The following is a 12,565-nucleotide window of genomic DNA, read 5'->3' as shown; positions in this document are numbered from 1 at the left end:
GCCTAATTAATTTTCACATGCGCAGTTAATTTTATACGCGCTGTTTAAAAGTATTTTTTTTCACAGTCAAACGGGTTTAAATGGCCCTGCATATCAACAAAGCACTCACTAGGCATCTCTAGCACCGCCCCACCCTTTTGTTTGCTATAGCGTTCACCTATGTAAGAAATAAATAATAATAATAATAATAATAGTCGTACATACCGATCGATCATCTCCGGATCACTCGTTTTATCACCAAACTCCTCAATAATGCGATCAAAGTCATTATTTTATTATTATAACATCTGAAAAAAGCTCTGCAAATGTCCATGATAGTCTCTGTGCGCTGACGTACTCAGCCAGCTTGTTTACTATGAACACCCCATTATCTGATACCTGATACCATGTATGACTATTCATGATACGCTTTTTTTTTTTTTTTTATTATTTTTTTTTTCCCCCCCCGACTTGTCTCGGCTCCTGTCGCTCCCACTCGGCAATTGAATGGTTTTCTTGGCTTTTTCCGGAGAAAAAACGACTAAACACCCGTTTATTGCTTTGCTATAATGATGTCGGACCCAGTCCGACAAAGGACCTGTGAGGAATAATTGCAATGTCGGACCCAGTCCGACAATGGACCGCAAAGGGTTAACCTACTCCAGCAGCTTGTTTGTTTTGGATTGTCCTTTTTACTATAGTGAACAAAAGGCTTTGGACCCAAACAGGGTTGTTTATAGCGAGGGTGTACTGTATTTAGTATTTGATTGGTATGTTTAATATACGACACTTGCATATTTTAATATATAATGCGTGCACATTTATTATATTTGTTATTTTTCTCCTCCCACAGTGTTCAACATTTAACAGAGGGTATAAAGAAGTTTGGATCAGAATCCAATATCATGCCTTAGAAAAAAGCAGTTTACTGCAAGTATACTTGTGCCAAAATTGTCTGGTTTTAGTATACTATTGGTACTATTATACTATCCTATTTTGGCACAAGTATACTTGCAGTATACACCTTTTTATATTCTCTTTGTAAATAATGCAGCATAGTTGTCAAATATTGGGCATTTCTTAGATTGTATCTTACTTCTCTTTTTGCATACCTGCATTGTCTCTTGCTAGATATGCACCTCCAGATTCTGACAAATACTTTCAGAAAACCAGGTGCAACTTCTTGGTGGATAACTATCAAAAAACTAGTAGAAACTAACTAAAACACAAGTCTGGGGAAAAACAAATTGAAGTCTGGAAAAAGTATGGAATTTTGATGTTGAAAAAGTGTATGAATGCTGTGTAAAAACTTCTCTTCGAATTCCTCAGGAAGCTAATGACACTTTGAAAATGGCTGGCAATATGTCATGGATGATTCGAGATCGGGCAGTAACATTTTGGTTCGTCTTTTCTCAACACTCAATTTTAATACGTGCGTCAATAGACGGTACATCTGTCAACTCGTGCGATATCTGCTGGAAAAAGTATATAAATATTAGAAGAGAATTTGTTTTATATCCCCCCCCCCCCCCAAGAAAATAATCGATTCTCTTGGCATGAATTAAACACTCACATTTGCAGAAACACATTGTTTATATTCAAGATTCTCCAATAAACAAATTGCCAAACTGTTTGTGTAAAACATGTCTAATTGTTAAACAAATCAAGCCCTCCAGGGTAACCAGCCACTTTAAACAGATTTTTAATGTCCTTTGGTTAAATAATGAATACGTGTTTGTCTGCCCTTTTTATCTCTGTTTAGGTTACTTGCTGTCAAAGGTAGAAGAAAAGGTTGGCTCCCCAGAGCGCCCCCTCTCTGATTTAGGTCTAATCAGCTATCGTAGTTACTGGAAGGAGGTGTTGCTCCGCTATCTGCACAACTTTCAAGGCAAAGAGATCTCCATCAAAGGTGAGAACTGCCTTAAACTGTACCACTAAGTGAAATGCCATCATGTGCCAAGTATCAAACCTGTCCAATTGTAATTGTGAAATTCATAATTAACTGCAATTACAATGTTGTTGTGATTGTAGTTTAACCTGCGTAAATGTAATTATACCATATAATTGATCGATTTACATACATGGATGAGATGGGAGAGTGTGGAACAACGCAAGATTAGCTGGCAAGACCTATGGTCAATGGAACAGAGCAGGATCAGTTTCCTCATCAGGTCAACATATGATGTTCTCCCATCACCACAGAACCTAAACCTCTGGGTAGGGGAGGATCCCTCATGTCCTTTGTGTTCATCACCTGCAACATTTAAGGCACATTTTGACAGGATGTAAGGTGGCTCTTGGCCAAGGACGGTTTACTTGGCACCATGACCAGGTGCTGCGATGTTTGGCCTTAGCATTGGAAGACAAGCGTAACATGACCAATAAGTTGCCACCAGTTCCATCAAAACATTACACACAAAAGACAACATTCCTCCGCCCAGGAGAGCAACCACCAAGAAAAGGTGTTAAAACCAATCCTCGCCCAGGACAGCTGGATGCTGCTAGAGACTGGAAAATGTTGCCAGATGTTGGTCAACGGCTTATTTTTCCACCTGAGATTGCCACCACTAACCTTCGACAAGATATTGTCTTGTGGTCTGGATCAGCACGCCTTGTTCACCTGGTAGAGTTAACAGTGCCATGGGAGGATGCTGTAGATGAGGCGTATGAGAGGAAGAAACTGCGGTATCACAATAGTTTACTGTAATGCTACGTCTTAGTTGGTGCTTATCTTGGCGAGAGCCAAGTTCAAATCAGCATGAAGTTTTAACATCTACTCTTGTGTAATGGAAATCACTTTATATATATATATATATATATACACATATACAGTACTGTGCAAAAGTTTTAGGCAGGTGTGAAAAAATGCTGTAAAGTAAGAATGCTTTCAAAAATAGACATGTTAATAGTTTATATTTATCAATTAACAAAATGCAAAGTGAGTGAACAGAAGAAAAATCTACATCAAATCAATATTTGGTATGACCACCCTTTGCCTTCAAAACAGCATCAATTCTTCTAGGTACACTTGCACACAGTTTTTGAAGGAACTCGGCAGGTAGGTTGGCCCAAACATCTTGGAGAACTAACCACAGTTCTTCTGTGGATTTAGGCAGCCTCAGTTGCTTCTCTCTCCATGTAATCCCAGACAGACTCGATGTTGAGATCAGGGCTCTGTGGGGGCCATACCATCACTTCCAGGACACCTTGTTCTTCTTTATGCTGAAGATAGTTCTTAATGACTTTCGCTGTATGTTTGGGGTCGTTGTCATGCTGCAGAATAAATTTGGGGCCAATCAGATGCCTCCCTGATGGTATTGCATGATGGATAAGTATCTGCCTGTACTTCTCAGCATTGAGGAGACCATTAATTCTGACCAACTCCATTTGCAGAAATGCAGCCCCAAACTTGCAAGGAACCTCCACCATGCTTCACTGTTGCCTGCAGACACTCATTCGTGTACCGCTCTCCAGCCCTTCGGCGAACAAACTGCCTTCTGCTACAGCCAAATATTTCAAATTTTGACTCATCAGTCCAGAGCACCTGCTGCCATTTTTCTGCACCCCAGTTCCTGTGTTTTCGTGCATAGTTGAGTCGCTTGGCCTTGTTTCCACGTCGGAGGTATGGCCGGACAGTAGATGGGTGTACCAGGGTCCCACTGTTTTCTGCCAATTCTGAGCTGATGGCACTGCTGGACATCTTCCGATTGCGAAGGGAACTAAGCATGATGTGTCTTTCATCTGCTGCAGTAAGTTTCCTTGGCCGACCACTGCGTCTACGGTCCTCAACGTTGCCTGTTTCTTTGTGCTTCTTCAAAAGAGCTTGGACAGCACATCTGGAAACCCCTGTCTGCCTTGAAATTTCTGCATGGGAGAGACCTTGCTGATGCAGTATAACTACTTTGTGTCTTGTTGCTGTGCTCAGTCTTGCCATGGTGTATAACTTTTGACAGTAAACTGTCTTCAGCAACCTCACCTTGTTAGCCAAGTTTGGCTGTTCCTCACCCAATTTTATTCCTCCTACACAGCTGTTTCTGTTTCAGTTAATGATTGTGTTTCAACCTACATATTGAATTGATGATCATTAGCACCTGTTTGGTATAATTGTTTAATCATACACCTTGACTATATGCCTACAAAATCCCTGACTTTGCACGTGTACCTAGAAGAATTGATGCTGTTTTGAAGGCAAAGGGTGGTCATACCAAATATTGATTTGATGTAGATTTTTCTTCTGTTCACTCACTTTGCATTTTGTTAATTGATAAATAAACTATTAACATGTCTATTTTTGAAAGCATTCTTACTTTACAGCATTTTCACACCTGCCTAAAACTTTTGCACAGTACTCCTGTGTGTGTGTGTGTGTGTGAGAGAGATAGATAGATAGATAGAAACAAACAAACAAACAAACAAACACACACGCTGGACCCACTCGGGTTCGTTGCCCCTTTAAGAATACGACCCAGGACACTGAAATTGATTTTTCAAGCACGTTTGCGCTAGTTTTTAATAAACACAAAATCAAAACAAATACAAAAGCAAAACAAACACCTAACTCCTCTTGGAGCACTAACTCAACTTTCAGGAACACCCTTCCTAACACGGGACAGCTAAGCTGTTTTCCCATCCTTTCAAAACCCCCGCTTTTACACCGCACTTACTTTTTCTCTTCCTCTGGCTACTCGGAGACAGCGCACCTCTTCTGCCTCCTTCTACTCCGCAGCCTCGAGCAGACTGCCTGCTCTCCTTTTAAACCCCGCACCTGGGTCTAATTCCCCAATAACGCCCAGGTGCGGATGATCATTAATAATTAAACAATTAAACTAAACAAAGCAATTAGCAAAACTAAATGAAACAATAAAGCAATGCAATTAACAAAAGGTGCATTCTCCCATGTTTCTCTTGCAGGGAGGTTTTAACCCCCTCCCTGCTGTCTCTCACAACCCGCTATCTTACAATATATATATATATATATATATATATATATATATATATATATATATATATATATATAGTTTCTGTATTGGTATCTGATTTATTGCTTTGGTTATTTAGAATTTAGAGTAAACATGTTCATGCATATACTTTTAAATAAAGCACTATACAAGTGGGCTCAACAATAAAGTTAATGCATTCTACAAGGGAATTTTGGAAGAATGTGTATTTAACAGTGGTTGTTGCTCCTTTTTTGCTTTTAGCTGCCTTGTTTTTTTCATGAGCTTTCTCAAGTTAATGTCTGAAAAGGGCAGACTGGGAGCAAGCACTGTAAATGAAGCTAGTTATGTTTTTCTCCTTAATAATGTTGATGCCACCACCCCCATCTATGATCACGCAACCACTGTTCTTAAAATTCTGATTAATCACCTTTTTCTAGTTTTTGTTTTTCTTTGCTATACTATTTTACCAGGGAAATACGCACTTGTGGCAAATAAACAGCAGGAAACTTGCCATCGGCAACAGCCAAATGCCTGTTGATTGAAGCCTTTTTAATTGGCTCAGTGATGGACAAAGACTGTGTACTGAAAGCAACAGGCATCTCTGTTCCCACTGTATTACATCCTTTCTCCATTCAATCTCATTTTAGCTGTTAAATAAAAATGATTTCTAATTTATTACTTATCAAAATGTTTGAAACAAAATGTTGAAAACAAAATGTATCACAAATATTCAAATTGCTGACACTTTAAATGGTTTCCACTTACAAAGAGCTGAAATAGATCCTTTGTAATCGAGAGGTCATGGTTTTCATGTGTCTGTGTTTGTGTGTGTTAGTGTGAGCCTGAATTGAAATTTGTAGGAGCCAGAGATTTATTCAAATGGTGGGTGTGTGTATAGTATAGTAAAATATGCAAATTCCAGTTTATATTGTATATCTGACCCAGCGCAATTTATTTTGCAAGCCTTTGTAGGATTTTGAATTTATAAGTGAATGTTATGTGTAGGGTGTCTCTTTAGCTGCATGAAGATAGCATTTGCACAGTCTGGATGAGAGACCTGCAGCTGCTCAAAGTGAGGGGGAAAAAAAAAAAAATTAAAATCTGGCGAAATGGTTTAAATCAAAGATTGTAATTTTAGTTGATTTTGTTTTATAGATGAGTTACAATTCAAGGTCAAACTATAATTCTACAGTTTGAAAGTATAAATAAATAAAACTGTAATTGGAAGTCTTAGTCAGTACTTGCCCTAGCAGGGGTGAATATTGTTTGCTTTTAAGCTTTAGCACCTGACATGGAATGTTATGTGCTAAAAGGTTAATACAGTATTTTTTTTAGTTTTGGTGCCTGTCAGTTTCTAAGGTTTAATTAATTAATTAATTAATTAATTAATTAATTAATTAATTAATTAATTAAATTCTATGCTTTATTTTTTCTCTGCAGAAATAAGTCAAGAGACTGCAGTGAACCCTGTGGATATCGTGAGCACGCTGCAGTCGCTCCAGATGCTAAAGTATTGGAAGGGAAAGCATCTGGTCTTAAAGAGACAGGCGAGTACTGCTCCACAGGGGAGGAGGTTGTTCGGTATGATAACAAGTGTTACAGGATTTCTTATTCCTCTGTTGTAAGAATCTGGCATTGTCACAATTTTCCACAAGTTTCTGTCTGTCTGTCTGGATGGATGGATGGATAGATAGATTGATTCTAATAAAAATGACTTATGAAATCTGCAGAAGTCGGTTAAACCCATCTGTTTATCTTGCACAGAGATTAGTGCTCTGCAAAAAACAACATTCTTTACCACATTGGGATCAGGGTGTAAGTGGCAAAACTTGTATGTCACACTTAACTTTTTTCACTTGTACATTTTGGTGATGCTCATACTTTTGCCTTTGTCTGTATTTTCTAATCACAGGATCTTATAGATGAGTGGCTGGCGAAGGAAGCAAAGCGAGGCAGCAGCAACAAAACCATCGACCCGAGCTCTTTGAAATGGACCCCCCCAAAAGGCACATAGAACCCCAGAAAACGGGTTCACCCTTGTGCAAATCTACTTCTCAATAAATCACCATATTACAGCTAGCAAACCTGTCCATAGATGTAGTGACCCATTCCTGCTGCTAATTGTGGCGGTAAGGGAGTAAGGACTGGTCTGGCTGCAGCTGGCCCAGGCAGGGTACTTAGGGATGGAGTGGTTGTGGGTTTTATTTGTCTTGTTGTTTTTTATTTTATTTTTTTATTCCCAACAACGTGCCCCATCGATCACCTGTAGTGTCCCACCACAAACAATCTTTGAACATCACATGATGGTTACTTTATATTTTATTTTATTGTATTTTATTTGCATCCAGTTTTCAGGATGAAACTTTAAATACCAAAAAATGTGTTGAATGCCCCAGTACTGTTCTGGCATAGGTCTGGGCCGGTACCTGTTCTACCCATGTGTGTTTTTGGATGAGTCTGTTTTGTGTTTGTCAACATACATTATTCTTTACTTCTTGGGGTCATGTGTATTAAAATACATAAGACGATTGCCAAAACAATGTGTTGGTTTTGGCAATTGCCGGAGGAATAGAACGACCAAATGTTGCAATGCCTCTTTTTGAAGAGTAGCCTGCTAACAGCAATTTAAATAATTATTTAAACAAAACAAACGTTTTTTGCAAGAACATACGCATACTTATTTTCAAAAGCATAATTTGAAAATTTCAAGGAATGTGATATGAATACCTGCGTTTGTGGCTTGTTGAATGTAATTTGAACAGAGTAGGTGCACAGAACCAGTTAATTCAAAATTACAAACATGGGTGAGGCTTAATTGACAGTACTCATTAAAATGAAAAACCATTTCACACCATCTCTCTTGCTTAACTGTGTAGTAATGTTAGTCTTACTCCAACTTTTGATAATACTGTATGCAAACATGTAGTTTCCTTTCATCCTTTAAAAAATATTTTAACAGTCCATCCCCTCTGACTGTTTTGAAATACATGCACTGATTACAGGCTTACTGTGCTCTTTTACATTCAGTTTATGTTTAAGTGTATGTGTGCACTTGAACACGGCAGAAGGAAAGGTATAGATCATTTACAGTTTTGTGCATAATGGTTTATGCTTAAATGTTTGCTGGAAAAGAACAAAAACAAGTACCATATGGGAAATATTTGTACAATCATTAAAAAAAAAAAAACCCATAAATTAATCATTGACACATTTTAAATGTAATTCCTAAAAATAAATAAGGAAGTTTTATGCTGATAAAAATCTATTTTTAAATCTATTTTTAAACCAGTGTTCTAGCAGGATGTACAAAGCCAGTGATATTAGATTCACATAATTAAGTGTCCAGAAAATTTAGGGTGCCTAATTGTTAATCTGTTACATTAATGGCTACCATCTCTTATTTTGGCCCCTAAATAATATTATGATTTTCTTTTAATTGTTTTTTTTTTGTTGTTTTGCATGTGTAGATGTTTAACCACTAAGTTAAAAACATTGTGTATTAGAATCCTGTTGCCTCACAACAGTAAAAAAAAAAAAAAAAAAAGTCAACTTTTGTAACTGACAATCTGTTCAACTAAACCAAATGGGGATTTCATTTTTTTTTTGGATGGGGGAGGCACATGATAACCATGGAGATACTATATTTTATTTTTTTATTTTTTTTAAATCTGTAATTTTGCCCAGTTTAAGCATGGTATGGTAATTTAAGACCCAACTCACACGCACAGTGAAAGGTGTACAATTCACCTTTTAATTTGAATAATTTTATATGTTGAAGTTTGACACAAAAGAACACACACGCACTGTATTTATATCTAAGTAGTAAAGGAAAATGATATGTTGAAAAGGGATGAAGTAAAATAATCAAGATAACTCAATAGATAGAAGTATCCTACATATTGGTGTGGACCTGCAAATTAAATTAAAATGCTTATTCTGTTTAAATAATGGTCAAAAAATTATAAATCAAACACAAGACCTTGCACATGTGGGATACACTGGAATACCTTTGGTTGAAATAGAATATGCAAACTATTCGCTGGAGGAAAGTCAACAGTTCACTTTGTGCTTGTGAGTGTTGTGGGTTTCCACAGTATTAATCCTTTATCACTTATTACCATCATTTTTAATACCATCATTTTATTCAGTAGGGTTAGGCAGTGTGGTACGTTAAAGATTACAATGCCTGCAAATTCCACTACAAACATTTAGGTTTCTTGATTTCTCTTGCGTTTCCTCCCCGAAATCTTGATTTATATATCATCTCCCTCCCCATTTTACAGCATTAGTTAACAGCCATTTTTGTTCCTAATTGACTGCTTGCTGATGTGCACATTGCATTTTTTGATATACAAGAAAGAATACATTCTTTAGAAAAAGTACTGATAGCTATTCTGTTTTAAGTAGCTAGAAAAGTTGACAATGCAGCATAATAAATAAATACCTAGGTGTGTGTAAAACTGCTTTAGGATGACAAATGGAACTAAAAATCCATGCCAGCATCCCTGCAAAAGTCAGATTTGCTCCTTTGCTTGTGTGTGTGTGTATATGTATATATATATATATATATATATATATATATATGTCATTACTTATTTTGAGGGGGAAGAGTTTTAAACCTATTTTAAACCTCCTGAAATAAGCCAACTGTGCTGACCTCCTGAATCATGCAATCTGGTATAGAGTAGTACGCTTTACATCTCCGTATCACATGGTGTCTTAATACTTTATTAAAACGTGGCTGAAGTTAGCTACATGTTCCAGCTTGGCTTCTCTGTAAAGTGCGCTTTATCTTTGTACCAGGTGGGACACAGAGGTAGGATATTTATCTAGATTGGAGGGGGGGGGGGGTGATTTGATGGGTTTGAGGCTGAAATCTATTCACACTCGAGAAGAGAGGAAGTTCATGGTATTGTTGTTTATCAGTGATGTTCAACTTCTGCACCTGCTTTCTCATAAATAAAACACGTGTTGTACAGTGACTTTATCTGGCCTGTCTTTCATTCCTACTGCATGGATAATTATTCCTGTTACTGCACTCAAAACAGTTTTGTTTTAAATAATTTTGTCCACACTTGCTGCTGCTGCTGTGGGTGGAAAAAACCAAAACCAAAAAACATTCACTGAAGAACAATGAAACTTGGGAGGGAAGTTATCAAATGGTGAATAACAAGATTTTTTGACTACCACATGAGGCGTGGTGGTTTTAATTTTGTGATCTAAAGGGTGTCAGATACCACCACCCTAAACTTCATTAACGTGACTAATCGATTTTTTACAAGAATGCACTACGCCTCTTGGTGGAAGGTATCCTTTGATTCAGTCAATGCTTTTACACAGCAGTAGTGCAAAGCGTCGAGTAAGAGTTTTTTGTTTGTTGTTTTTGTATTTTTATTTCAAACAAGTCAATTTAAGTATTGAAGGACACAAATCTAATTTAGTTAATCTTACCTATGTGCTTGTCTCAGGCTTGGTTGAGAACTCTGGAGAGAACTTTGTTAATAATTAATTGTGATGGGGTGCTAGCTCGCCCCTATAAATATGTGTTTGTTATTGTTGTTAGTTTTACTATTTTCATTGTTTTTTGTGATTCTTGTTTTGGTTTGGATCAGCAGGGAGGGGGTTGAGTTCCTCCCTGTGAAAATACATGTGAGAATGTGGCTGGAGCCTTAAGTGCTTAATTGTTAATTATTAGTTAATTGGGCTCCAGCCACAGAGTATAAAGGGCAGGTGAAACCCTTTGTGTGGAGGTGTTTTTTTTCCTGTTTGGGAGTGCTGGGTTTTGGGGAGTTTTGTGTTTGGAAGGAGGGAGTGTTTTGTTTGAAAAGCCTTGGAACCTGACCATTTATTTTGTAAGTTGTCACGTGTATTATTTGTATTTGAACCTTTTTGTTGGCCCTTGTGCCTATTTATTTGATTATTTTTTGTTTAATAAAGATCATTATTTTGCCCCTTTCACTGTCTCTGAGCCTCAAACCTCTGTCATCCTGCCACACTTGGTGTCAGAGTGGGATAGCACCACCTAGAGGCTCAGAGCAGTATTTTTTTTGAATTTTTAATTTTTTTTTGATTTTTGGAGGTTTTTTTTTTTTTTTGGCGGAGCGCGACATGGGAAAAAAACAAAGGCAGCGAAGAAAGCAACAGCAGCGGCAGCAGCGGCCGCCACCACCAACCCAAACTCTGTGGGAGGACCCAGCGAGCTTGTTCCTGTGGTGCTCCTGGTGCGGGAAGGAGGACCACCGGTGGAGGTCCTGTCCGGATGGCTGACTGGTGTGGGTGCTGTGAGCTGGATGGCCACAGCTGGGCAGGGTGCCCCCACAACCCGGACCAGGAGCAGCTACCAACCCCGTCCTCGGCAGCCACCCCACCAACACCGCCTTCACCACCATCACGGGAGATCTGGGAGTGGTTGGTGCACCCCGAAGCGGACCTCTTCCACGACCTCCCCACAGCCATCAACACGCTGTGGCATCGAGATGGGGAGAGGTGGCAGGAGTGGGAGAGAGAGCACCACCCGGGGTCCCTCCAGGAGATAGCCGTCATGGTCCTGGCATACCTGGCGATAGACATGGGGGAGATCCCCCTCCTTGAAGAAAAGGGGGTGGAGCCGCTGCCGTCGCCCAGAGAAGGGGAGCCGCTGCCGTTGCCCGAGAGGGAGGAGCCCGAACGTCCACGGCCCGAGAGGGAGGAGCCCGAACGTCCACGGCCCGAGAGGGAGGAGCCCGAACGTCCACAGCCCGAGAGGGAGGAGCCCGAACGTCCACGGCCCGAGAGGGAGGAGCCCGAACGTCCACGGCCCGAGCGGGAGGAGCCCGAACGTCCACGGCCCGAGCGGGAGGAGCCGGAGCTGTCTCTCCCTCCACTGCCAGCAGAGGGGGAACGGCCGGAGCTGTCTCTCCCTCCACCGCCAGCAGAGGGGGAACAGCGGGCGCTGTCTCTCCCTCCACCACCAACAGAAGATGCTGGAGGTCCCTCCCAGCCTCTGTACCGGCTGCTGAAGGGAGCACGGGGACAAACTGCCCGGCAGCTAAGAGGCACAGCACCGCCCAAGGATGCCTGCCTGTCCGCATCGCCTGGGGTTGCCTGCCTGCCCGCCCGCCCGCATCGCCTGGGGTTGCCTGCCTGCCTGCCCGCCCGCATCGCCTGGGGTTGCCTGCCTGCCCGCATCATCTAGAGAAACTCTCAGTGTGCTTTCTCCTAGGGATGCTGGTCTGCCGTCGCCTGGGGTGGAGCTACTGTCCCGAGCGCCAGAGGGTCCCGCGCCGCCAGGGGGTCCAGAGGGTCCAGTGTCGCCAGAGGGGCCAGGGGGTCCCGCGTCGCTGGAAGGACCAGCGTCGCCGTTCCCGCCTCAGTCGCCAGAGGGAGACGAGCTGCTGTTCCCGCGTCCTCCACCAGAGGAGCTGGAGCGGGCTCTACCTCCTGCTGCCAAAAGGGAAGAGGAACTCTGGCTACTGCCACCCTGGCCGGAGGTTCCTGCAATGTTGGCCACGCCCAAGGATGCCTGCCTCGCATCGCCTGGGGTTGCCTGCTGCTCTGCTTTTGTTCCTCCTTGGGTCGCCGAGGGTCCTGCTTCGCCTGGGGTTGCCTGCTGCTCTGCATCGCCTTGGGAGCCACCGTTTGCAGAGTACGAGGGAGAAGTGGAGCTC

At 41.0% G+C, this 12,565-nt stretch overlaps 1 protein-coding gene across 10 annotated transcripts in view; it reads left to right on the top strand.

The window, feature by feature from the left end:
* Positions 1-9,901, top strand: part of LOC117433395 (histone acetyltransferase KAT7) — a 30,594-nt gene extending 20,693 nt beyond the window's left edge. For all 10 annotated transcript variants that reach the window (XM_059006801.1, XM_059006803.1, XM_059006802.1 and 7 more), the window contains 3 exons: positions 1,742-1,888; positions 6,360-6,466; positions 6,832-9,901. In XM_059006801.1, the coding sequence (XP_058862784.1) occupies positions 1,742-1,888; positions 6,360-6,466; positions 6,832-6,933 (356 nt within the window). In that variant the 3' untranslated portion in view covers positions 6,934-9,901. The remainder of the gene's footprint in view (positions 1-1,741; positions 1,889-6,359; positions 6,467-6,831) is intronic.
* Positions 9,902-12,565: the final 2,664 nt, after the last annotated feature.

Source organism: Acipenser ruthenus, chromosome 33 (genome assembly GCF_902713425.1).
Source record: "Acipenser ruthenus chromosome 33, fAciRut3.2 maternal haplotype, whole genome shotgun sequence".
Classification (NCBI taxonomy): Eukaryota; Metazoa; Chordata; class Actinopteri; order Acipenseriformes; family Acipenseridae; genus Acipenser; species Acipenser ruthenus.
This window is presented reverse-complemented; position numbering and strand designations above follow the sequence as displayed.